Raw genomic sequence first — 25564 nt, forward strand, 5'->3', positions numbered from 1 at the left:
TTTAAGTTGAGTGATTACTATGTAGTTCTATTTTTTCAACCATGGGACTGTTTATCTACTATACTATTTGTAGAATGAAACTCTGTGTGTCTGTCCGTCTGTTTGCACCGTGCAGAGGGGTGCTTTGACGCCGTGCGCAGGTCAAACGGTGCGGTCGATGGGGCTGAAATTTTCGCAGCGTGTTGATGACGTCACGCGCACGTGCAGTGTCGAGGTTCGAGTCCCGGGGGTGGATGGTTCGCACGTGGCACGCCCTGGAAAAAGGTGCATTTTCTCCAAATTTTGCTCGGATCTCAAGGCATCGGCAGCCGGGTTCAATGGACTTTGCAACTAAAATGCATGGCAAGCGGCGGCGGGTGCCTCTCATTTGCGGATTGACAGCTTATTTATTTTGATAACCAGAGGCGAATGAAGGTGTTGATTTTCGATAAACAAAGACAGTTCTTAATACGCTTACACAAATGCACCGCGTTTGCCGAAATGCGCCACATTTGTCTAAAGGCCCCATTTTTGCCGCAAATTTCACAGCTTTGTCAAATATTGTCCGATAAAGGTGCAATTCGGTGGAAGGATGCATGGCAAAACGACAATTACAAATGCACCACTTTTGTCGCAATGCGCCACATTTGTCACAAGGCGCCATTCCCATCAAATACGATTAAGAATAATGGAATGACACGAATAGGAGCAGGGTTAGGAACTCTTTTTTTAGTTCATCAGTTTACCTTATAGCCTGTGACTTCACATGACCCAGTGGTAGTGGAAGGTGTAGTGGTAGTGGTAGTGGTAGTAGTAGTGGTAGGGGTAGTAGTAGGGGTAGTAGTAGGGTAGTGGTAGGTGTAGTGGTAGTGGTAGGGGTAGAAGTAGGGGTAGTGGTAGTGGTAGTAGTAGGGTAGTGGTAGGGGTAGTGGTAGTGGTAGGTGTAGTGGTAGTGGTAGGGGTAGTAGTAGTGGTAGGGGTAGAAGTAGTGGTAGGGGTAGAAGTAGGGGTAGTGGTAGGGGTAGAAGTAGGGGTAGTGGTAGGGGTAGTAGTAGGGCAGTGGTAGGGGTAGTGGTAGGGCAGTGGTAGGGTAGTGGTAGGGTAGTGGTAGGGTAGTGGTAGGGTAGTGGTAGGGGTAGTGGTAGTGGTAGTAGTAGTGGTTGAGGTAGAAGTAGGGGTAGTGGTAGGGGTAGGGGTAGTGGTAGGGGTAGTGGTAGGGGTAGTGGTAGAGGTAGTGGTAGGGGTAGTGGTAGGAATAGTGGTAGGGGTAGTGGTAGAGGTAGGGTAGTGGTAGAGGTAGGGTAGTGGTAGGAGTAGTGGTATGGGTAGAAGTAGTAGAAGTGTGGTACAGGCCGATCCAATGTGACGTGGTGACCTATACGACCTGGCCTGACCGAAGGTGACCTGGCCTGACCCAGTGTGACCAGGGATGACCATCTTGACCTGACTTGACCCCGTATGACCTAAAGTTCATCCACCTAAGCCCTCAGAATAGTTATTACATATGTTCAAAATTTTCCTCTGCACGTTTCCGTCCACAGCTCTGCTTCCAGACGACAGAACAAATTAAATCAAACACCATTCGGAAGCAAATTGGCTGCTCCCGCATTTTCTGGCTACGCCGCGAAGCAAGTGGCGCAGCCGCTTGTCTACTATACTATTTGTGAAATGAAACTCTGTCTGTGTGTCTGTTTGCACCGTGCAGAGGGGTGCTTTGACGCCGTGCACAGGTCAAACGGTGCGGTCGATGAGGCTGAAATTTTCGCAGGGTGTTGATGACGTCACGCGCACGTGCAGTGTCGAGGTTCGAGTCCCGGGGGGTGGATGGTTCGCACGTGGCACGCGCTGGAAAAAGGTGCTTTTTCTCCAAATTTTGCTCGGCTCTCAAGCTTGCTTCAAGGCATCGGCAGCCGGGTTCAATCGCCTTTGACAATAAAATGCATGACGATCGGCGGCGGGTGCCTCTCATTTGCAGATTGGCAGCTTATTTATTTTGCTAAACAGAGGTGAATAAAGGTGTTGATTTTCGGTAAATAAAGACAGTTTTCAATGCGCTTACACAAATGCACCGCGTTTGCCGTAGTGCGCCACATTTGTCACGAGGTGCCATTTTTGCCGCAAATCGCACAACTTTGTCAAATATGGTCCGATAAACGTGCAATTCGGTGGAAGGATGCATGACAAAAGGACAGTTACAAATGCACCACTTTTGTCGCAATGCGCCACATTTATCACATGGCGCCATTTCTATCAAATACGATTAAGAATAATGGAATGACACGAGTAGGAACAGGGTTAGGAACTCTTTTTTTTTTAGTTTATCAGTTTATCTGATAGTCTGTGACCTCACATGACCCAGTGGTAGTGGTAGATGTAGTGGTAGTAGTATATGTAGGGGTAGTGGTAGTATTAGGGGTAGTGGTAGGGGTAGTGTTAGGGGTAGTAGTAGGGGTAGTGGTAGGGGTAGTGGTAGGGGTAGTAGTAGAGGTAGTAGTAGGGGTAGTAGTAGGGGTAGTGGTAGGGGTAGTAGTAGTGGTAGGGGTAGTGGTAAGGGGTAGTGGTAGGGGTAGTGGTAGGGGTAGGGGTAGTGGTAGGGGTAGGTGTAGTGGTAGGGGTAGGCGTAGTGGTAGGGGTAGTGGTACGGGTAGGGGTAGGGGTAGGGGTAGTGGTAGAGGTAGTGGTAGGAGTTGTAGTAGTGGTAGTGGTAGGGGTAGTGGTAGAGGCAGTGGTAGGAGTAGTGGTAGTGGTAGGGGTAGGGGTAGAAGTAGTAGAAGTGTGGGACAGGCCGATCCAATGTGACGTGGTGACCTATACGACCTGGCCTGACCGAAGATGACCTGGCCTGACCAAGTGTGACCAGGGATGACCCACTTGACCTGACTTGATCCCGTATGACCCAAATTTCATCCAACTAAGTTATTATGTTCAAAGTTTTCCTCTGCACGTTTCCGTCCATATCTCTGCTTCCTGACGACAGATCAATTTAAATCAAACACCGTTCGAAAGCAAATTGGCTGCTGCCGCATTATATGGGTAGGTACGCCGCGAAGCAAGTGGCGCAGCCGCTTGTCTACTATACTATTTGTAGAATGAAACTCTGTCTGTCTGTGTGTTTGCACCGTGCAGAGGGGTGCTTTGACGCCGTGTGCAGGTCAAACGGTGCGGTCGATTGGGCTGAAATTTTCGCACAGTGTTGATGACGTCACAAGCACGTGCAGTGTCGAGGTTCGAGTCCCGGGGGGTGGATGGGTCGCACGTGGCACGCCCTGGAAAAAGATGCTTTTTCTCCAAATTTTGCTCGGCTTTCAAGCTTGCTTCAAGGCATCGGCAGCCGGGTTCAATGGACTTTGCAACTAAAATGCATGACGATCGGCGGCGGGTGCCTCTCATTTGCGGATTGCAGCTTATTTATTTTGCTAAACAGAGACGAATGAAGGTGTTGAATTTCGGAAAATAAAGACAGTTTTCAATGCGCTTACACAAATGCACCCCGTTTGCCGTAGTGCGCCACATTTGTCACGAGGTGCCATTTTTGCCGCAAACGCACAACTTTGTCAAATATGGTCCGATAAACGTGCAATTCGGTGGAAGGTTGCATGACAAAACGACAAGTACAAATGCACCACTTTTGTCGCAATGCGCCACATTTGTCACAAAGCGACATTTCCACCAAATATGATTAAGAATAATAGAGTTTAGTTTGCTATTTATCTGTTTTTTTTTTAGTTCCCACTTATTGGATTCAATTAGTCTGTGACCTCACATGACCCAGTAGTAGTGGTAGTAATAGTGGTAGGGGAAGTAGTGGGTGTAGTGGTAGTGATAGTGGTAGGAGCAGTGGTAGTAGTAGGGGTAGGAGTAGTGGTAGTAGTAGTAGGGGTAGGGGTAGTGGTAGGGGTAGTGGTAGTGGTAGGGGTAGGAGTAGGGGTGGTGGTAGGGGTAGTGGTAGAGGTAGTGGTAGATGTATTGGTAAGGGTAGTGGTAGGTTTAAAGGTAGGGGTAGTAGTAGTGGTAGGGGTAGTAGTAGGGGTAGTGGTAGGGGTAGGGGTAGGGATAGTGTTTTGAGTAGTTGTATGGGTAGAAGTAGTAAAAGTGTGGTACAGGCCGATCCAATGTGACGAGGTGACCTATCCGACCTGGCCTGACCGAAAGTGACCAGGAATGACCAACTTGACCTGACGTGACCCCGTAGGACATAGCAGATGTTCAACAATTTCCTCTGCACGTTTCCGTCCATATCTCTGCTTCCACACGACCGATCGATTTAAATCAAACACCATTCGAAAGCAAATTGGCTGGTGCCGCATTTTCTGGCTACGCCGCGAAGCAAGTGGCGCAGCCGCTTGTCTACTATACTATTTGTGAAATGAAACTCTGTCTGTCTGTTTGCACCGTGCAGAGGGGTGCTTTGACGCCGTGCACAGGTCAAACGGTGCGGTCGATTGGGCTGAAATTTGCACACGATGTTGATGACGTCACGGGCACGTGCAGTGTCGGGTTTCGAGTCCCGGGGGTGGATGGTTCGCACGTGGCACGCCCTGGAAAAAGGCGTATTTCCTCACAAATTTGCTCGGTCTTCAAGGCATCGGCAGCCGGGTTCGATGAGCTTTGCAACTAAAATGCATGGCAAGCGGCGGCGGGTGCCTCTCATTTGCGGATTGACATCTTATTTATTTTGATAAACAGATGCGAATGAAGTTGTTGATTTTCGGTAAATAAAGACAGTTTCAATGCGCTTAACCGAATGCACCGCGTTTGCCGCAACGCGCCACATTTGTCACGATGTGCCATTTTTGTCGCAAATCGCACAACTTTGTCAAATATGGTCCGACAAACGTGCAATTCGGTGGAAGGATGCATGACAAAACGACAATTAAAAATGCACCAATTTTGTCGTAATGCGCCACATTTGTCACAAAGCGACATTTCCACCAAATATGATCAAGAATAGTGGAGCGACAAGATTAGGAGCAAGGCTAGGAACACTTTTTAGTTTATCAGTTTATCTGATAGTCTGTGACCTCAGATGACCCAGTGGTAGTGGTAGGTGTAGTGGTAGTAGTATTGGTAGGAGTAGCGGTAGGGGTAGTGGTAGTATTAGGGGTAAGGGTAGTGGTAGGGGTAGTGTTAGGGGTAGTAGTAGGGGTAGTGGTAGGGGTAGTGGTAGGGGTAGTAGTAGGGTAGTGGTAGTAGTAGGGGTAGGGGTAGTGGTAGGGGTAGTGTTGGGAGTAGTGGTAGGGGTAGTGGTAGGAGTAGTGGTAGGGGGTAGTGGTAGTGGTAGGGGTAGTGGTAGGGGTAGTGGAAGGGGTAGTGGTAGGAGTAGTGGTATGGGTAGAATTAGTAGAAGTGTGGCACAGGCCGATCCAATGTGACGTGGTGACCTATACGACCTGGCCTGACCGAAGGTGACCTGGCCTGACCCAGTGTGACCAGGGATGACAGACTTGACCTGACTTGACCCCGTATGACCCAAATTTTATCAAACTAAGCCATCAGAATATTCATTTATATATCTGCTTCCAGACGGCTCATCGGTATGAATTCAAAAGCAAACTGGCTGCTGCGTCTTTTATGGCTACGCCGCGAAGCAAGTGGCGCAGCCGCTTGTCTATATTACTATTTGTGGTGACGTAGTTTCTGTCTGTTACCGAGGTCGCGACATGGTGCTACGTAGCGCGGGTTACAGGTCACACCGTCGCACCTGGCGCGCTGAAATTTGCGCAACTCATAGAACAAGGATGGACAACGTGCCTTTGAGGGGTCTCAGCCCGATCGGATCGATAGCGAGCGCGTGGCGCGTGTCCGATAAGTGCAAATTCGCGTCATAGACTTTACATGTATAAATCGGCTGGCAAAAACGGGCGAAAATGGCTAAATTTGCCCGACACGGGTCCGGTCCCCGTGCAATATCTCGGTAACCGTGGGTCCGATCGGCACGGGGAAAAAAGCATCGTGTAGAGAATCGAACGGGCTATCGAATGGTGTGCGGTGCAGGGGATGGCAAGTGCAACCGTGAGGGCGCTTTTGATTGAAAAATTGATGTTTCGGACGGATTTTGGATTTTATCTTATTTTTACGTGACCGTCAGACTGAGAGAGCTAAAACAATGCCTATTGGCAAGGGAAATGTACCGCCTCTCATAAAAAAAAATTGTGAAAAGCTATTTATCAAAAATAAGATGGAACAAATTGCTGAAGAAAATGGCATTTGTCCGTAATGTGCCACTAAATAATTACACGGGATTTGCTGCTTAACCTGATACGCTTGACAATTGAAAATGCTATCATTAGAAAGAGCACTCAATTTCCTCCAAGATCCAATCATCACGTTTGCATGACAAGCAACAGTATTCTTAAAAATATAAATGTTTCGAGCCTCTGCAAAACGATCTTTAGCGAAAATTATCTACGCCTTTCATTTGTCATAAAACTACGCACCTAAATTATAAAACACATTTGACAGATTCTGAAGTGGAAAGCATGCTTATCAGACACGGCCACCTCGATGCGGTGGATATTTTTTCCAAACCAAAACGTTTAGCCGTCAAAAAGCAATCGACCGAAATGGATAGATAACCCAACCGACGCAAGAACAACCAAACACGCGCCGATCGAAAATACCCCTTTTCGCGTTGCGAAGCACGCGGGTCACCCTAGTCTCCTGCTATAGTTCGTTTTTTTTTTTTAAAGTTCGACCCTCACTGTAAACGTCTCTTTGAACACAGCACGAGAATTGGTAGCTGAATTACTGAGAAATCTCGTTGGCTTACAATGATTTCGCAGACGATCAATTATTGATCAATTGTAACAACATTATTTCTATCTGGCTCCTTTTCCCAGACTCGCTGCTCGGTATTTACAACCCCACAAGGATCGAGGGCTTGCAAGGAAGTATAACTGAACTAATTAATATATCGCACGCCGTTTAACGTAACAGTATATAATCGGTGTTAGACACTTATTTTGAAAATATTAGTTCATATCTCCAACGCAAAGTGCGCTAACCAGTTTTCTCAGTAGTTCAGCTAGCATTTCTCGTGCTGTTTCCAAAAAGATGTTTACAGTGAGGGTCGAACTTAAAAAAACGAACTATACTTTAACAGTGGATGAAATCTCCTTCTCGTTTTGTTTTGTTTGATTCTAAGACACCGCCTGCCGGCTAATTTTGTGATACTGAAACTCGGACAACAATGCAATGGTGGCCTTGGCCACCTGACCTTGGTGACCCGTTGCACCGGTATCGAAGGACTGACTTGCGTAGCTTTTGTAACGTCGCCTGTGTCGCAAGCAAAGCAAGGGCAATTAGCGATTCGGTGACGTTCACTGTGTATTGTAATAATCCGGCCTCGCCAAGGGTTGGTGTTTTTGTGCTGCTAGCAGGAGTCAACGAATGATAATGATTAATTACGCGATGTTTTGTATTCTTCCAAACATGCAGCCAGCTGGGGCCGAAAATAGTCGGCAGAAGGCAGTGCGGTGGCTGTTGTTTGCCAAAGCCGGCTGTGTGTGGAACCGCCGCGAACGTTGGGTCTATTTGTGCGCCGTTTCTGGCTTACTTGTGCGTCATATTGTTCGCCAATGGCGCCGACCGCCGCTGGCTCCATGCCAATTGCGTTGGTGCACTGTAACAGGAAAAAATGAGCAACGCCTTTTTCTTGCGGGAGGAGGATTGAGAGGGCATCTTGCTGTTGACTAAGCCCTCTAGTAGAGGGCTTAGTCTTAGTAGAGGGCTTAGTAAATGAAGTAAATGAAGTAAATGAAGTAGAGGGCCTCTACTTCATTTACTTCATTTACTTTATCTCTACTCTTTTTTCGCTTTCCTCGTTTTTAAATTATGTACTCGTATTGCTTAAAGCGATAAGAATGTCATCACCAAACTAGGGCTACCTCTCGCATCCGTTTTACAGATGCATAGAATTTAAAATCCACGTTCAGTTGTACGGCTTCTAGCCCACTATAGTCCATCTTTATCCAGCATGTCACGTTGACACAGTTGCGGCCTACCGATTCCGGCACGTGAGCACCTGATTAGCACCCTGAGAGGGTCGGCCCACCGGGGAAATCGGGTGGCTCTGTGTTCGGCAGGCCTGTCGGTTTGTCAACGTCTCGGCAAAGGGCCGTGACCAGCCTTCCCGGCAGGCTTAATAATTCTCTCGATTGCTTCGCTCTTGCTCCCTGTCATGCCCCCCCCCCTCTCTCTCTCTCTCTCTCTCTCTCTCCTTTCTATCCTCTTTATTAGCACGGTCTTCTATTTCATCTTTCCCACACTTTCATCTGCCCAACGTCTCCGCTTCATCACCCATCGCACAGTGTCCTAACCCACCGGCTCTTACGTAGTCTGTTTTCGTCTTCTTTTCGTGTGCCGACACTTTCGTGACACATCTCCTTCTCTTCCATCTCCTTCCGTCACCTCGTGTGTGCTCCCTTCTCCACACAGTCCGGTGCACAATGGCCATTGTCGCGCTACCTCGAGGGATAAGGACCCGTCACCTCTCTGCCAGCGACCAGCGTGGAGTTCCCATAGGGAGGGGGATACCCATGTCAGCACTCACTCAGGTGGCTTTGCTCCGTACCCAGGGAGCGTCGGTTCTAACTAACCATAACTAGAAATTTCCTCAGGAGGTAATTTCTCCTTCTTGCCTTCTCTTATTACCTTCTCTCTACTTCTGACGGCACATGGTGGTTCCTTCCAGAGGTACCGGTACGATACATCATACATGACGGTACATACCTGCCAGAAGTACCAGTATCAGTGTCATGTCAGAGTTTTGCTATCCGTGATGCCTCAAAAATCATTGCTTTTTTATCCCCAAGCACCCAAGCAGTGCCAGACGCCCTATCCTTTCCTTTCCTTTCCCATGGAGTGGCGGTGTAGCCTGACTGACTTATTCCCCGTTCCTCAGGGAGTACCCGTGCGACCACTACACGGCAGTCATCAACGTCACGCTGCTGAACACGGGCTGTCCTCGGGCCGAGATCCACCAGACGGCTCTGCAGCTTCTGCAACTGCTGGACAAACGGTTCTTCGGGCGGGACGGACGGCACCTGGCTACAGAGAACGAGACAGGTCAGTCAAAGAACGGGTGTAGTGAGCGGGAGATGTGAGGGTGAGAGGTGAGGGGAGCGTTGCATTTTGAAGGGGCTATTACTTTTACAGGCGAGTGGATTTTTTGGTGCCAAGTTGTTACGAGCCACGGGGCAGCGTTTGAAAGTCGACAGCTCTCCTAGAAAGACCAAACCGTAAACATAGATATATCATTTTTTAGCATGTGTTTTAGTTATGCAACTGATTTTCTTGAAGATAAGTTGAGAGTCACAGCTGGGCATCACAAAACCTTAATATCTCGAAACCTATATTTCGAGCCGTTTCGGTGGCCGCCGAGATAGCCACTGCGGTGGCGGTGGCGGCTTTCAGACAGCGGCAGACGCCTGGCTACATCGCGCCCACTCTCCACTGAATCCATGTGCTCTGTCACTGTCAGAAGCAATGCCGACACGGCACAGCGGTGTCCACATCCAACCCTCGCCGGTCAATGACCCCGCACCGCCTGGGGCTCTGAGGCTACATGTGGGACCGTGTGCCTGTCTGACTCCACTGACATCCACTATACGGTTGAGCCTTGAGGGTTGGGAATGTATGCTGGCTAGTAGGACTTCATCGTATCTTTATCCTCTTCCGACATTAAGCGCCTAAAATAGTGACGCGTATTCAGCCGCGGTGCTAGCCTGTCGGATGGCACAGAAATCCGCCTTATCCTCTGCGAGCGTATATGGATTTGCTTGCTTGCTTGCTTGCTTGCTTGCTTGCTTCGATTTCTTTTCCCTCACTAATTATCTTCCTTCCTTTTTCCGCCGAGTACGGCTATGACGTCAGGCGGTCGTCGTCGGGGCTTGCGGCAATACTATGCCCGTTTCACGGAAGTAATCCCATAGATCACGGTGCGTCACGGTGGGACGAACGGCGGCCGGCGGCGCGACATTTGCGACACTTTCTGATTACTGGCGGGGAGTCGTGGCATTTCTCCGAGGCTCGTCCGAGGGAGGTGACGCACGCATGTGTTGATATTGCTGGAGTTCGGCGCTAGTTGGCTGTGGTGGTTTCCTGTACGCTGAGATTTTCGCTGCCTGATTAGCTACTTTGACCTTACGGGTATGACCCTTTCTTTCTAGCGTTTGTTAGGAGATGCTCAGTCGCTGGGGACTTGTCTTAATTCCGATGTTTGGTTGAACTCGGGCGAAACTCTTGATTATGCTAATTACGCACTGAACATTGCGCGCTCTTGCCGCTCAAAGAAGTACATATAAGCCTGGGATTGAACTCCCGGAGGATTCCGGAGGCATAGTTCAAGATGTTTTCTCTTTGCGAATGCGATGCCCGCTACACACTTCGCGTCCCCTTGCCTTTTTGCAAAATTTGCCTTTCGCACTGATTGGGCATTCAGATTTACATGCACATTAGCCTTGTGAAGATAGCGATGTCGAATAACTTTCCCCCAATGGGTAGATCGTCTTTTCAATATGCACAACTTTGTAAAAGCCACATATCCAAGGATTTTCTTCTCGTGACTACCTGGGACCGATGTAGTCCGAGCGGCTTCTCAATCATAAATGTTTACTTCAAAGTGCATCTGTGCCTCTCATATTGTAGGGCTCTTGTCGTCATCATGTTGCGTCCAAGTGCAGTCAGGCGTCTCATACCGTCGACAAGAAGTATCGTTCGCGTCATCCAAGTATGATAGACGACAGGCTCCATATCACCGGTTTGGATTGCAGCGAACTCATTCAAGATCCTTCGTTTTCGATACCGCTGTTTGTCACACCTTCAGTAAGCTTTCTTCACGTCACAATATTCAAGTGCGAATTATGAAATAAATGACAAATGGCTTTGACGTCAATGTACTGTATTTTTATGGTGCTCGGCCAGGCAAAACTATCCATTTTTTGCTTGTCTCGAATGCTGACGATGTGGATGATTACGGAGCGAGCGAAGCGAGCGTAGTCTTTCCTTAGATTAACGGAAATTTCTGAGTATGAGCGGCCGGCCGGCCGGCCGTGGTCACGCTTTTGGGAGGCTTATATCTCAGCAACCACTTGACCGATTTACACGCGGTAATTTTTGTAGGGTAGCTTCATTCCTTCTACCAAGTATTGGACTATTCCTGATGCATGTGGGTGACCCCTTATGCACGTGCCACGTGCAAAACGAAGAGGTGTCCGTTTTGTAATTGTTGCAATATCTCGGTAACTACTTGGCCGATTGCGCTGAAAGTTGGCATGTAGGTAGGCACCCACTAGGCACTGCATATCCATGTGCCACAGTTGGGGTGCTGCTGCACGTGCGCACGTGCAGGGGTCGTTTCCAGATCTCGAGAACGGCTCGACCGATTGCGCTCAAATTTGGTACACAGTTAGGGACCAGTTAGTAGGGTGCCGTGCACAAGTCAGTTGGGACCCATTTTGCACGTGCGCACGTGCAGGGTGCCGCTTCCAGATCTCGAGAACGGCTGGGCCAATTGTGCCCAAATTTGGCACATCGCTAGAGACCGGTTAGTAAGGTGCCGTGCACAAGTCAGTTGGAGGTACCCCCTCGCAATTTCGCACGTGCAAGGCCCACCCTCTCGCTCGCTCCGTTAATCGCCCCAAAAGGCGTTATACTGGTAAATACCTACCGAAAAGAGATAGGTCTTCTCATGTGACACCATCACATTATTCGTTATCCGCCCACAGCGTAATATCAAAGCACCTACACAGCTGATAACCGTCAGTTTCATTATTTAAGATGTGGTCTGGCTTATGATGGCGCCATTCGACGCCCTCTGATGATAGAACCTTCTAATGCGTTTTTCTCATCTCCCGCACGAATGCCAAGTTAATTTTGTGAGCAATGCGCAACATGCATTCCTTAGAATCACGGAGCATCCTGGATGTTTTGTGTTTGTTCAATGTTATCCTCAGTAGCATTGTCCTTGTTCCCGAAATATTGCCTCATCTGGCTGGTGTTTGAAGCAGTCCATTGTCAAATGCCGTCCTATTCAGAGAGGCAATCGGAAGTGGCTCGTAGTGGGCCGTCGTATCTGAATATGCACGCTGACTTAAGGGCATCCGGCTGAGTCGCTGTCTGGCTGTATGCTCCTCCGCTGTTCGCTATTTGGCTGAGAGTATTTTTTAGTTCTCAGAGTAATAGGCGAAGCCCGGATTATAGGACATGATTTATGCTGGTGTGACGATGTGGACGATATGCCGCTGAGAGTTCCGATTGAAGGCGAGCTAGACGTTAAGCTTTGGGAGGGCAATCCCGTGTTTTTGGGATCTCTGGCACACCGCGGATGATGGACAGCGATGGAGGTCTTGTTTTATCATCCAGCTTATACAGCTAGACAGCAGCAGCACAGAGTGACCACCGAAAAAGGTCGCGTACCGACGGACCTGGAGCCAGTGATGCTGCGCGTGCGACTTCAGCCAGTCGCACCACGGGTGTCAAGCAGAGCTTCTGATTGATCAAGGATATGTCATTTGCAGACCCCAGTATTGAAAACACGTGCCGTAGGCCTCTAACTTTTTAAATCTCAGTCGCCACACTTTTTATTAAAGAACAGAAACGTGCTCCCTAAACGCGTCACATAACTTTTGTATCCCTGCGGAGCGTCCGTCAATTCTGTATCGCTCTCTCGTTCCCATTGGCTCCCGCTCGGCTTCTATTGACTCCCGCCAGCTCCACTCGGCTCCCGCTCGGCTTCTATTGACTCCCGCCAGCTCCACTCGGCTCCCGCTCGTCTTCTATTGACTCCCGCCAGCTCCACTCGGCTCCCGCTCGGCTTCTATTGACTCCCGCCAGCTCCACTCGGCTCCCGCTCGTCTTCTATTGACTCCCGCCAGCTCCACTCGGCTCCCGCTCGGCTTCTATTGACTCCCGCCAGCTCCACTCGGCTCCCGCTCGGCTTCTATTGACTCCCGCCAGCTCCCATCGGCTCCCGTTCGGCTCCCGCCGTTCGCCGGCCGTCCCAGAACACTCGGACCGGACTGTTCTGTTCCGCAAACACGCCGCCCCGCCGCCGCCGCTGGCTACGATATTGGATTGGCCCGGCAATATGGTGATGCCCCGGGTGCTCTCGGCCCGCTCCCGAAGTGGCTCGCACGGGGGTCGTAGTGTCCATCCGTCTGAACGGCCACCTCCCGCCGTGTGAAAGTCGCCGATCGATGTTATTTCTGCGACGGTCACGCTACAGTTTCTGGGAAAGTATGATTTTTTATTGCGTGGATGTCAGCGACAGGGACTTTGCCATTGCGGCATGCTATTGTGGTTTCCATTGATGTGCACTGTGCTCACTTTTCTGCGTCTTTCTCACTAATGGCCCTTAAATCGATACTGGTGTCGGCTTTTCCGTACAGGGCGTCTTTGAGATGTCCCGAGCCTTGTGTTAGAAACGATGTCACCTCAAAGAGCTGCCTGTCGGGTGTCACACCAAAGCCTCGTTTAACGTCATGAAATTGGTGGCCCCTTCTTCGCGAGTTTCAGAATGGTGTTTGGGTTCAACTGTTTGGCTGGCTCGAAAATCAATAACAGCGCGCTTTTGACGTGTTTACATCGGAAGCTTTTCGTTAAACAATAAACATCTCTTATTTTCTAGATGCTGATTTGTTACATACTGGCAGGCATGGGAATTATGCTGATTTTAGCTTAGTCAATTCGATTAGTTTTTTTATTCCTTTTACCACATGCCGAGATATCCCTTTAACATTAGCACGTGCATTTGGGAAATGGCTTCGGCCCGCCTCGGCTAATGTTGAAGGTATTTGGGAAACGATTCGGCCCTAGGGCTTTTTGATTTTCCCAGACAAAGTTTTACTGAATATTCTGAGCGGAAGAACTAATTTCAAAGAAGATATTTACGGATTGTGTGTTCACTAACAGCAACAGCAAAAGCAAGTGACTGCGTGTTTACATACTTTTGCTGTCAACGTAATTCAACTAAACAAGGTTATCGTTCCAATGCCAATGTATTTATTGCTGCAGAACATGGTCGGAATAATCAATTTTTCTACATAATGCACGCAAAAAACGAACAATTTAAATGCGTGAAGCATCTTAACGTGCCACAATGAAACATTTGATATTGTTTCAACTGGGATCCAAGACGCGTTTGATTCAGCGTTTCACCCAATTTTTAGTTTTCCTCGCGGTCTCCTCACTCCTGCTGGACTCCATATGATCATATCTTTATTCTAACTTCTGGCGTTTCACCATCTTCATCCTCAGCTTTTTCAAACCCTAAATAAGGGGGAGTAGGAATTTCATCTTTCATACTCAACGCAGCCTAATAATGAAAAACACAAACAAATATCACGGTGACTATAAATATGAACATAGTATTAATATAATATTAACACAATATTAAGATTAAAGTGTAAAATATCAAATGAATATGATATTAACTGTTGCGCCGGTACGGCATGTGGTAAATCTCTTCCCAACCTTGGGCTGTGAAAATGCAGTTTTGTGGTATGACAGTTTGACGTTTGTGAAAAGCGATAATGTGAACACATATATATTGCACAAACCGGTTTCGATATCACTTCATCAGTGTGCAAATATATAAATAAAACACACAAAATACAAAACGGAGCCGAAAAAAAAGTTTTTTCGGCTCCGTTTTGTATTTTGTGTGTTTTATTTATATATTTGCACACTGATGAAGTGATATCGAAACCGGTTTGTGCAATATACAGGGTGATCCAAAAAATTTGGAACCCCTAACTTAAAATGTCTCTAAGTCCGAAAGTATTCACTTTATTGACAAATTGCGAGCACCATTAGAAAGAGCATTAAATCCTCTATAAAATCACGTCAAATTGGTGTATGTATGTTGTAAAGCATTGGCACACTTTTAGCTTTTGGAATTAAAGTCAGAAAACTGAGTGAAACGCAATCGCCAAATGTTAACAATGCGCTGAAATCCGTTAGCACTCTATCTGTTGTCTTTTTGCGAATAACACCACATCCAAATTCAATTTTATTTCATAAAAGTTAACACAGAAGCACACAATAGAACAGATACACGCGTCCTAGCTTCTGCAGTTCATCACAGCATGTGCTCAACGCGAGCTCCGGGGGCCGTCGCGAAGGCCTGCAGTTGCTTGGGGACAGCCCCGACTGCGCGGGCCAGCAGTCTCTGGGGGACAACTGGTCCCAGCAGGCCGTCAGCCTTTTCTTTCCTTACAATAGCACGTGAATGAGCTATTTTTATTCATGAACCTCCAACAAGCGACATGGTCAGAACAGCAAACCGTCAATCACTGATTCGCGCATAGAATGTTTAAAACCGTTTCACTGAGTTTCGTGACACAAATTTTATAGGCATATGTCTAGGGCAATATTTATAATAATAAGTAAGTACAATCAACTTGGTTTGATAGAGAATTGAACGCTCTTTCTAATGGTGTTTGCAATTTGTCAATAAAGTGAAAAATTTCTGAGTTACAGAAATTTTAAGTTAGGGGTTCCATTTTTTTTGGATCACCCTGTATATGTGTTCACATTATCGCTTTTCACAAATGCAGTTTTATTCACCTCGGTTTTTGCTACGGACCTCGTGCCTACCGGCACTCGGTCCTCCGCACAAAAACCTCGGTGAATAAAACGCATTTTCCCAGCCCCGGTCGGGAATATATATTATTCAATGCCATCCTTACAAGTTAACATAATGGTTCAATGCTAGAATGAAAATACGGCAAAATATCATGCCCTTTTTTTGGTACATTTCGTCTTTGCACTGCACTAGGAAGAGTTAGAGTGAGATGATGTTTTTCGTACTCCAGCGTAGATGGGTAGCCATACGGCTTCCACGGTTGACAGTGATGACATCAGTCATCTTTTGCAAGCTCGTCAAAGATTTGGGCTGTATGTTTTCTCTCGTCAATGATACCAAACAAGAGTACATTTCGTGGAAATTCATAATGGCATCACTCTCATATGCTTTCTCTCGTTGTCAGTCTCTCACAGCAGATGCTCGAAGTGACCACCTTCGCGAGACAGGCACAGAGCGACCAGCCTGGCTGCTGACACGATAGCCCGCTTGTATGGCTCACACAGCCTTGCTGATCGCTCTCTTCAGTTCAGAGGCTTTCTGGACATTCCTTGTAGACCTGGCCCTTGAGATGATCCCACAGTAAAACATCCATAGGGGTCAGGTCGGATGAGCAGGTAGGGGAGAGTGGGGTAATTTGGCCGCTTTTTTTAGAAAACGATGTAACTAAAAATCGACAACACATTTCTGCATTTTCTCAACGCTGACAGGTGTGGCATACATTTTACTTTCTTGGACAGCAAACTTGAAATGATTGAGTAACTACTTATATTGAAATTGTGGCGTATTACAAAGGTCTGCAAAGCGGCCAAATTGCCCCACTAGCAGGGTTATTTGGCCGGGGGTGTGGGGCAATTTGGCCGGTGTTAGTTTGAGGCCATGATTTTGGTTATAGGCAAGTCAGCTTCACACTCGGCAATGACGCGTGTCCTACGACGCATTTGAAGCATTTTGGAGGTTGACTCAGCCGTCACAGGGGTCGAAAATAGTCAAAATAGCGGCTCTAGATGCGATGACATTTTTTTACGAATACCTTTTGAAGTAATCAAGTTAGGCCAAAACTAAAAGTACCATCGTAATTCTCTCCTCATTCCGCATCGAAACATGTATGTGTTGACCTCGAAATGTCAAGGTCAAGGTCAAGGTCAAGGTTGGCTTCAGGTCACGTTACCTCAGGTCGTTTGACCTCAAGGTTACGTGAGTTTAAGGTCATCATGCATATCATTCGATGCGCCTTGACGAGCTGAACACAATGAGACCATTTGCGTGGCTATATCTTTTTTCTGTTAGTTTTTATTAGCAAAAAAGCATTAGGTAACCTTTGATGACGTCACATGCCCTTACAGCCGTCCAATAGGAAATATGGCATCAAGGTAGTCAAATTTGGTCATTAATTATGTCCTTTATGGTATAATTGACTATGACAATTCGGCCGTCCCAGCATAGTGACCCTGAGCGCACCGGCCAAGTTGCCCCGCTAGTCCCGGCCAAATAACCCCACGTTGCCATTGTGAAATTTTTTGTCTATAAAGTCGTCATGTTTGTATAGAACTAAATGAAATTGCTCTTGGAACCGCTGAACACCCTCAAAAATGGCGCTATAATGTTGGAATTCGTTTACAGCCCAAATACTTCATGTTATACAAATTTTTAAACGGAAGTAAAAGTTACCATTTTCTAACGTAATTCACCTTTTGTTAATTTTGAATAAAATTAAGAGGGGGAAAGCTTTGACATTTGTTCTCGAGTTAGTTCTGCCGATGACAAATGAATAGAGACTAAAGTTATTTCATTCACTTTTATCAGCTTTCGTACAGGTGGGGGCGGCCAATTTACACCACCGGCCAAATTACCCCACTCTCCCCTAGGCCAGTTCCGACTGGCACCGCGGGATATCAGCCGGTCACCGAAGTGGTTTTCGATGCACTTGAGCGTTGTTTTTGCGATGTGAGGAGGCTTGCTGGAACCACATCAGGTCTATAGATGAGGCTGCCATGGTTCGTTTGGACTCGCTCTCAGAACTTCCTCAGTGCCGCCTGGTATGCGCTGTTGCTTGACGGTCACGGTGTCGCCGCTCCCTTCCTCGAACCAAAGTGGACCCACGATTCCTTTTCCGCTGAGGGCACACCATTTCGGTGACCTTGCTGCTGTGCAGTGACTTCTTTATCATCTCATCTCAAGGGCCAGGTCTACAAGGAAGGTCTCTGTCACCTGAAGAGAGCGATCGTGCCAAGACTGTGTGAGCCATACCAGCGAACATGTGTCGTCGGGCTATCGCGTCAGCCACCAGACCGGCCGCTCTGTGCCTGTCTCGCGAAGGCGGTCTCTTCGAACATTTGTTGTGAGAGACTGAAAACGAGAGAAAGCAGATGAGAATGATGCCGTAATGAATTTCCACGAAATGTACTCTCGTTTGGTACCATTTCCAGTCACATGCATGCAATAATGCATGTTTTATGCGAGTTCAAAATGTTTCCATCCTTTTTGGTCCACCCTGTACATGTCAAAGACAGGGCCCACAACTACATGTCAGGGTCCGAGGGCGAGGACCGTGACTACGTGTTATTGACCGAGACCTGAATGTGTCAGAGCCCGAGACTCTGTCAGTGCCCGACACTCCGTGTCAGCCGCCTGACACCCGTGTCTCGGGCGGTGTCATGTCAGATGTCGAGTGGGTGTCGGTCGGTGGCGGCGATACGTCGATGACGACGATCGGCCGTCGGCGCCGACACGGCCGCGCGTCTCACGGCCCTGCTGGGAGACGCGCGCTGCTCGGCCGCTCGGACCTTTTTGCCGGTGCCGAGTTGCTAACGTATTTAGCGCCGCTGACTTAGTGATGCGTTCGGCACTCGAGGGCTTTTGAAGTTTGTGAAGGGATCAAGGAAGACCCTATTGATTGGAAGATGCGTTTAATGGGCCGACGTTAATATCACTAGCATTATTTCAAATTAGTGTTCCTAAGTTTTTTGTTGTTGTTATAAATTACTTCGTTTTCCTGTTCTCTTATTCGATTGTATTAAAGATGACAACAGCTTAGTGTGACCCCAAACTAGCCAGCGCCTTCCCTTGAAACTGAGCCTGCTGCATGCTGTTTTTTATCGCCAGAATATCCACAACAACTGTCTTAACGTGTGCATGTTACTAACGTGTGCGTGTGCATGTGCATGTCCTGTGCATGTGCATGTCAAATGTCCTAGCGTGTGCAAACTGTGCATGTTATACTTAATGTGTGCATGTTAAACGTCTCCTTGGTTTTCTGTGACTTCTTCATATATTTTGTATATTATTTGTTACTTGACGCGATTTGCAATCACTGGTGCGCAGTGAGGTCATAAAATAACTACTACGTATCCGTGCAATCAATTTCTTTGAAAGGACGCTAGGATACGTTACAAGAGCCCTTCTTCCATTTCATAATCTTGTCTCGAGATTTTTCCTCTGGGAATCGGTTGTCTAGCTCAGTTTCTTTTTCCCTTTCTATCTTCCTCTTGCTCCCTGTCGGCTCCCTATTTCGCTGCTCTGTTCGCGCCGGTCATACGCGGGAAGGGTGCCAAGCTCGATCTGTTTGGCTGACCGGAATTTGATAACTCCAACCATCGACAGGCAGCTGTCATTTCTTTTCAAAAAATGAAATGTGATTTTGTCGGAGACCGGGGCACTGTCAGCGCTCCATCTTAGCTTTTCGTGCGCGCGTAGTGAATAATTTCAAAACGTCAGTGCTCCATCGGAGCCGGTGATAGCAGAATTTGGCATTTCCAATGGTAAAATATGATATACATCGCGGCTGGGCGTTTTTTTTTTTTGCATAAAATTTCCTTTGCTTTCTTCTTGTTGGAATGCTCAAATAAAAGAAATGTGTTATGTAAAGGGTGCCTGCCATGCACAGACGAACAAGACATTTACTCTTGGCAAGAACGTTCCACAAATTTGCAAAATGTTGTAAACTCGTGGCTCCTGTGGAGGCTGGTGGCTGGTATATTCTATTGTGTTATTTATATTCCCACCCAACCGTTGCTTGTATGAGCGATCACTGATCAGGGTCGCTGGTTTTGATTCGCGATGGCCCTCTTAACAGGCTGGTGTGGCTAGAAGTCCCATCCGGTAAAACATTCATGAACCAACCCAGAAGCAGCGATAAACTAAGCCTGATAATTATAACACCGAGAAATGAGAATACAGCTATCTAAATCGACTGGGTGGTATGTCAGCTTGTCGAAACGATATTGCTCTTTCGTAAAAACATCGCCGTGACTGGTGCTTTGACCTAGCGACTCAAGGCTGGATTGTGTATCGTTCTGACAGGGCGGGCGTCGTGACCGGCGGTGGAGAGGCGGGGTCGGGTCGGGCCACCGGCAGAGGCGGGGCAGGCCGTCGCGCCGGTGACGGGCCGGCAGTACGCCACACTGACCCACACGGCCGCCGTCGGTGGGCGTTGACCGATTCATCACACTGCACAGTGGGGATTTTTCCGATCTAGCACCTATTTATTCGTAGAGGGCAAACCATAGGTAGAATTGTAGCCAGATTGTGCACAGATGTTGGCTGGTGTGTCCTGGTGAGAATTTTACCTGTAAATGTGCATAATCAACATAGTATAGGGGGTTCAATTGGACCCCCCGCTCAGCCGTTTGGCCCCTGATCAAGCTAGAGCTTCGCGGAAAAGTTAAGCGTGCTGCCTATGACGAAATTAGGCCGAATATATCCAATTTCAAAGTCCAAGGTCATAAGCTGACTTTCCAAGTCAGTTTAATGACCCAACTAAAGTTGTGAAATCGAGACCTCTTGAAACTTCGCAAAGTTAGGGTGTTACGGGGTATTTTGAGGTGCTGATCACGAATTTCATGTTAGTTTTGATCACAGACGATGTCTTTATGCATTTAGGCCAGGTCGGGTCAGGTCACGTTAGATCAATTAGTAGGCGTCCTGCCGGCCATCCATAGAAGTGTCACCTACTACTGATAGCTTCGTAACATGGAACGAAGGCACTAGAACTACTTCGTAAATATTCAAATGGCTGCTAAAATCGAAATCAGCACCAAAAACTACCCTAGAAACAAGTAAAACTCGAAAAAGTGAACCAAGGTCATCAAAAGGTCAATGACCTTGACTTGACCTTCACGTGACCTTGACTCCCACCATTATGCATGGCACCAACATCATTTCACATATTTGAACGTTTAAAACCACAAAAAGACTGGAAACCGCGGATAATGTGAGCTGGCATACGCCGAATCGCGATTCCGGCCAAACATGGTCTCGGGAAATATGCCACAGGTCAAAGGTCAGTTGGGTCAGAGTCATGAAATTTTTAGGTTAGATGTAAAATTGATGATCTCGAGGGTACCGAAAGTTTCGGCGCGATCGGCCGCTTTTTGCGCGAGTAATTTGCGGAAAACCATGGGGTTTTATCCGACCCCTTCCCCCTCCCCCTCCCCACAAGTGCGATGGTTAATAAGGTTACGGTATGTATAATTTACGCTTGTCATCCTATTCCTAATGAATGTGTCTCAGAAAATATGCATCATATAAATCACGAAGTAAAATTATTCGCCTATGTCCGGAACATACCTATATCGTGCTGTTTGCCCTAGCGCTCCTCGAGTGGGGTGTTAAGATACTCTAATGTGAATATTCCGTGTTCAGGCAAGTTTCGGCAGCCAAACTAGGCGTTGTCTTGTGCAGAAGAAAGTGGCGAATTCGATAGGATATATTTCGGAGTGGAAAAGTGTGGAGAACATTGTTGATTTCCTACATTTATTTAGAATACCATTCCTTCAATATGGTGTCTGTAAGGGTTTTTTGTAAAGGGCATTTTTGTGACCTTAGTAAGGTTGTGGCATACTTTCTGTTTGCCATTCCATTCCTAATAAAGGTGCCTTTCAGACGATATGCAACTTTAAGACCTCGCAAGATTAAAACCAACAGGACAGGACAATGAAATTGATCTATACTTTCGGGCCTTGCTGAGCCCATTGAGTAATCACGCATGAGTGTGAACTTTGGGCGCATTTTTCCTAGTTTTGCTGTGGACATACAGATAAAACAATGCCATATATGAAAAATTCAGACATTTTTTAGCCCTACTGACACAAAAAATAAACAAAAATCCAAAAAATATTTTTTGAATTAATAGGCGCTAGATCGGAAAAATCCCCACTGTGCACTGCACAGACGGGATTTTTTCCCGGACGACACCATTAGTGCAAATGGTGGCATGAATTGGACAAGGCCAAAGGTCGGCTACTTATTGTAGACATTTATCTGGAATTGGGAGCTGCCTTTCTTATAATTTTGATAATTTATTTCTGACCGTCCACCGCTGCCGAAGTGTCCTCTGCCGCACTCTGCCGGTCACCTCCGTCCAGAGGGAGGCGCGGCGCGGCGCCGGGGTCTGGACGGACGTTTTTGCCGCTGCCGCCGCCGACCGGCCATTCACCAGAGTGGGGCCGATTGGCGCCGATTGAGGGCGGCCCGTGATGGGCCTCGCCGCCTCGCCGCCAAATCTAGACTGGTCTGAGACGACTGGCCGCCGTCAGCCATTCGAGCTGCTTCCAAAGTCAGCAGAAAGTCTCTGGATGTTCGCAGAAAACGTGTCTTTTTAATGCGCCTTTTCCTGCCTTGGCGCTTTCCATCTCACTGTCTTATCAACACGAACCAGGCATTTAGTGACCGGTGCTCCAGACATACGTGCCAGGTGGCAAGTAAAAATAATTACTCCCTCCCCCCCCCCCGCGTCGGCCGGAGAGAGTGGCGGTTAGCTTTTCCTCGAAAGTATCAGTTTTGGGTGATTTGTGGTGGTACCTTCTTCTCACGTACTCATTACTTTCAATAATTATCACGTATCGGCAATGTGAGAAGATGTTTTTGCCTCCTAGGAGACGATATCGCTCTTCGGTCCCCCGCGATAGCTCTTGCCTCTTCTAGCGCTTTCGGCTGAAGCCGCCGGTGTCCTTGTAGGCCGGCCCGCAATACACGCATGTAGCGCGGCACAGTCTGCCATGCCAGGTAGTCGCTGCGCCGTCTGGAGCTGCCCGGGTGCGCTGTAACGTGGGGCATTGGCGACAGGTTTGGCAGAAGTGTTATCAACGCAAAACTTCGGATAGATTCTCATTATGCGATATCCATTGATGAAAGCGTGTTTGTTGTTCATTACCCAATAGGCTTGGTGAGGTATTCTCGGATCAATCGTCTACGGCCTCCGTGCGCGTACCATGACCGATGTTTGCTATCTTATTTATCTATATACCTAATAGTTGTCGAATACTCGAAGACCTTAGCTCATGTCTGAACAAATTTGAGGCCTCATTCACCATCGCTTGCATCATAACAGTTTTCCGCGTGGTTATGCGTTATATAGTAGCGGTTGAAGTAATGAAGCCATGTAGATTTCAGTTGCATGCGGTCAAACATTGCTTCTATTCATTTGTTCTAATTCGTTCATTTGATTATATCATTCAATCGCTTCCGGTTATGTCAAACCTTGTTGATATGAGCTGTTAAGAGTTTCGAAACATTTAAGCCTTTGAAGTGTGAATTAGGTTGGTTCTTCTGCGACCGGAAATGTTATGAATGTTTATGTAAACACCACTGGATAACTACAGGTATTTCTATATCTATAAATTAGCCAGTATGTCATTCAATGAGCTAGCACTTTAAGGTCTCAGCTGACGCAGCGGGTGCTGTAGTTTACTGGGAAGCCCCTCTACATATTTCGGAAACAACCTCTTTTTACCTAAATTCAAGAGGGCTTTTTAATGCCCTTTGAGCGCCAGAATGCTTCAATTGTTAATTTAACGAGGCAGCCATGGCTTACTTTGCAAGTGTTCACCGTCCTTTGAAGCTCACAAGGCACGATAATAGCAATTCTGTTTGTTTTTCTTTTGACTTATTTATTCTTAAATTGGATCAGCACCGATTGTATTTCATTATGCGTTGCAGTGACTAAATTAGGTGAATATATGGCAAAAACTTTTCCGAGTAGCATATAACACCAATAGTGTAAGTTGTTGGCTTTTGTTGAACACTTGATATTGACACTTTCATTTGATGTACATTTTAATAATTTATATATTAACATCAAAAGGCCGGCCGAAGTAGCGTTAGCATAGTATTTTCTTTCGTTCTGGCTTATCAAGCAACTTGAATTATTGCTTGGCTTAACCCTATTCCTGGCGGGGGGGGGGGGGCCTCAGGAGCCCCCCCCCCTGAGGTTTTTTGGTTATATCTCCCAAACGCGTTGAGCTAGGAAGCTCAAATTTTCTGACTTTTCCTAAAAGGCTTCTACGCAACATGTGTGAAAATTTTGAGTTGATCTGACCTCAGGTCAGGTCACCAGAGGCGGTTTGGTGACGCTACCTCAGAAAAGTTTGCAATCACGCCAGAGCTAGAGTTTTTGACCGATCAATTTCTTCTCTTCAGGGTTTAGTTAGGGTACCAGTATGTGCAATTTGTATATCTCGGAATTTTGATATCAGTGACCTAAGGTCAGGTCAATTTCGCGACCTCCCCATTATAAGTCAATGGGGGAAAAATCAACTCCCTGTTTTTACCACTAAAACGGGTCGGAATGGCCCCATATACCATACATGACTTCATATACGATCAACCTTCACTACCTTGAGGTCTGTTTTGCTGTTGGGCAGCTGTGAGGTCATGTGACGTCATCAAAGGTCACCAAAGGTTTTTGGCCAATAACTCCGTACAGGAACAAGATACAGACGCGTGGATGGTCTCATTGTGTTCAGCTCGTCAAGACGCATCGAATGATATACATGATGACCTCGAGGTCACGTGACCTGAGGTCAACCTTTGACCTTGACCTTTCGAGGTCAACATATATATCATTCGATGCGGATTGACGAGAGGATCACGATGATGCCCTTAGTTTGTTCCTATCTTGACTAATTCGAAAGTTATTCGAGAAAAACTCTCTCCATATCTAGTGCCGCCATTTTGACTTTTTCGACCCCTGTGACGTCATCTTTGACCTGACCTGAAAATGACCTTTGTAAAAATTGTAGATCTTGGCCGTGCGTATCCGATGCCGTTTACCGCTTGTCGCTATCTTGCTTCGTTCTCGAGATCTCAGGGGGGGGGGCCGAATCGGCCCCCCCGCCAGTTTCTTGTCCCGGCGGAGCCCGCCAGGAATAGGGTTAACACCTCAATACAGTAGCCAGTAGCCACGCCTCAGGTCAGGATGGTTTAGCTCATTGCCATCATGCACTTGTACTGAAGTGTTCTACTCTATCAACTTTCGATTTTATGTTAGTGTTTATTCGTTGTAGAATGTCGACTACCCCCCGGGTTTAGCCGTGCGTCGCACATCCGGCCGTCCCCGGCGTTAGGCTCCTACCCGACCCCACTGAGCGGAGGATGATCGCGCGGGCCATTTTCAGCCTTAGCGGCGTCACAGCCTGCAGGGGTGCCGACCGCCCCTCCCCCTCCCCCTGGACCGTTTAGGCCGTCCTCGAGCGTCAGCATTTCGTGTCCTCGCACTGAAATGGGATTTCACCTCCCCGAGATTACTTGGTTGGAGTCTTCTGGATGGATTTTTACAATATTTTCGCCGTGAGAAGTCCGGAAAAGTGCGGACACATCAGTCTATTCGGGAGGTGTTGTTAATCCGTTTGAGTCATCGCAATTCGCAGGATGCGCAGTTTTTCGTGCTAGTTGGGTCGGATAGCTCGGATTGGTGTGCGCAGTTACTGTCAACTTCAGAACTTGCATCTGTACTTGTCGATTGGCCGTGGCTGGGAGCCGTAACTTTTGACCTGGGTTACTTGGATTACCTTCAAATGACGTCATTCAATGCTGACTGCATTTGAGAATACTAACGTCTCTGAGGCATTGCTTAGAAGCCTGACGATCTGAGCTAATTGCATTCGATAGGTACTGCACCACCCTCTTAGCTGAGGAGTGATTTTCAATTCCTTTGAATGTTTTGGTAGTCGACCAAAGCCCTAGCAACGATTTTATCGTTTTATTGGTTTAAGCTCACTTCCG

At 47.4% G+C, this 25564-nt stretch overlaps 1 protein-coding gene across 1 annotated transcript in view; it reads left to right on the plus strand.

Moving 5' to 3' along the window:
• The window catches only part of LOC122389619 (protein furry-like), a gene marked incomplete at its 3' end in the record, with an annotated part of 148271 nt that overhangs the window by 43992 nt on the left and 78715 nt on the right, over positions 1-25564 (plus strand). Inside the window, exon 26 of the mRNA XM_043381809.1 lies at positions 8882-9045. Coding sequence (XP_043237744.1) covers positions 8882-9045 — 164 coding nt within the window. The remainder of the gene's footprint in view (positions 1-8881; positions 9046-25564) is intronic.

This window comes from Amphibalanus amphitrite, unplaced genomic scaffold (genome assembly GCF_019059575.1).
Source record: "Amphibalanus amphitrite isolate SeventyFive unplaced genomic scaffold, NRLGWU_Aamphi_draft 000365F_arrow, whole genome shotgun sequence".
NCBI classification, from domain to species: Eukaryota; Metazoa; Arthropoda; class Thecostraca; order Balanomorpha; family Balanidae; genus Amphibalanus; species Amphibalanus amphitrite.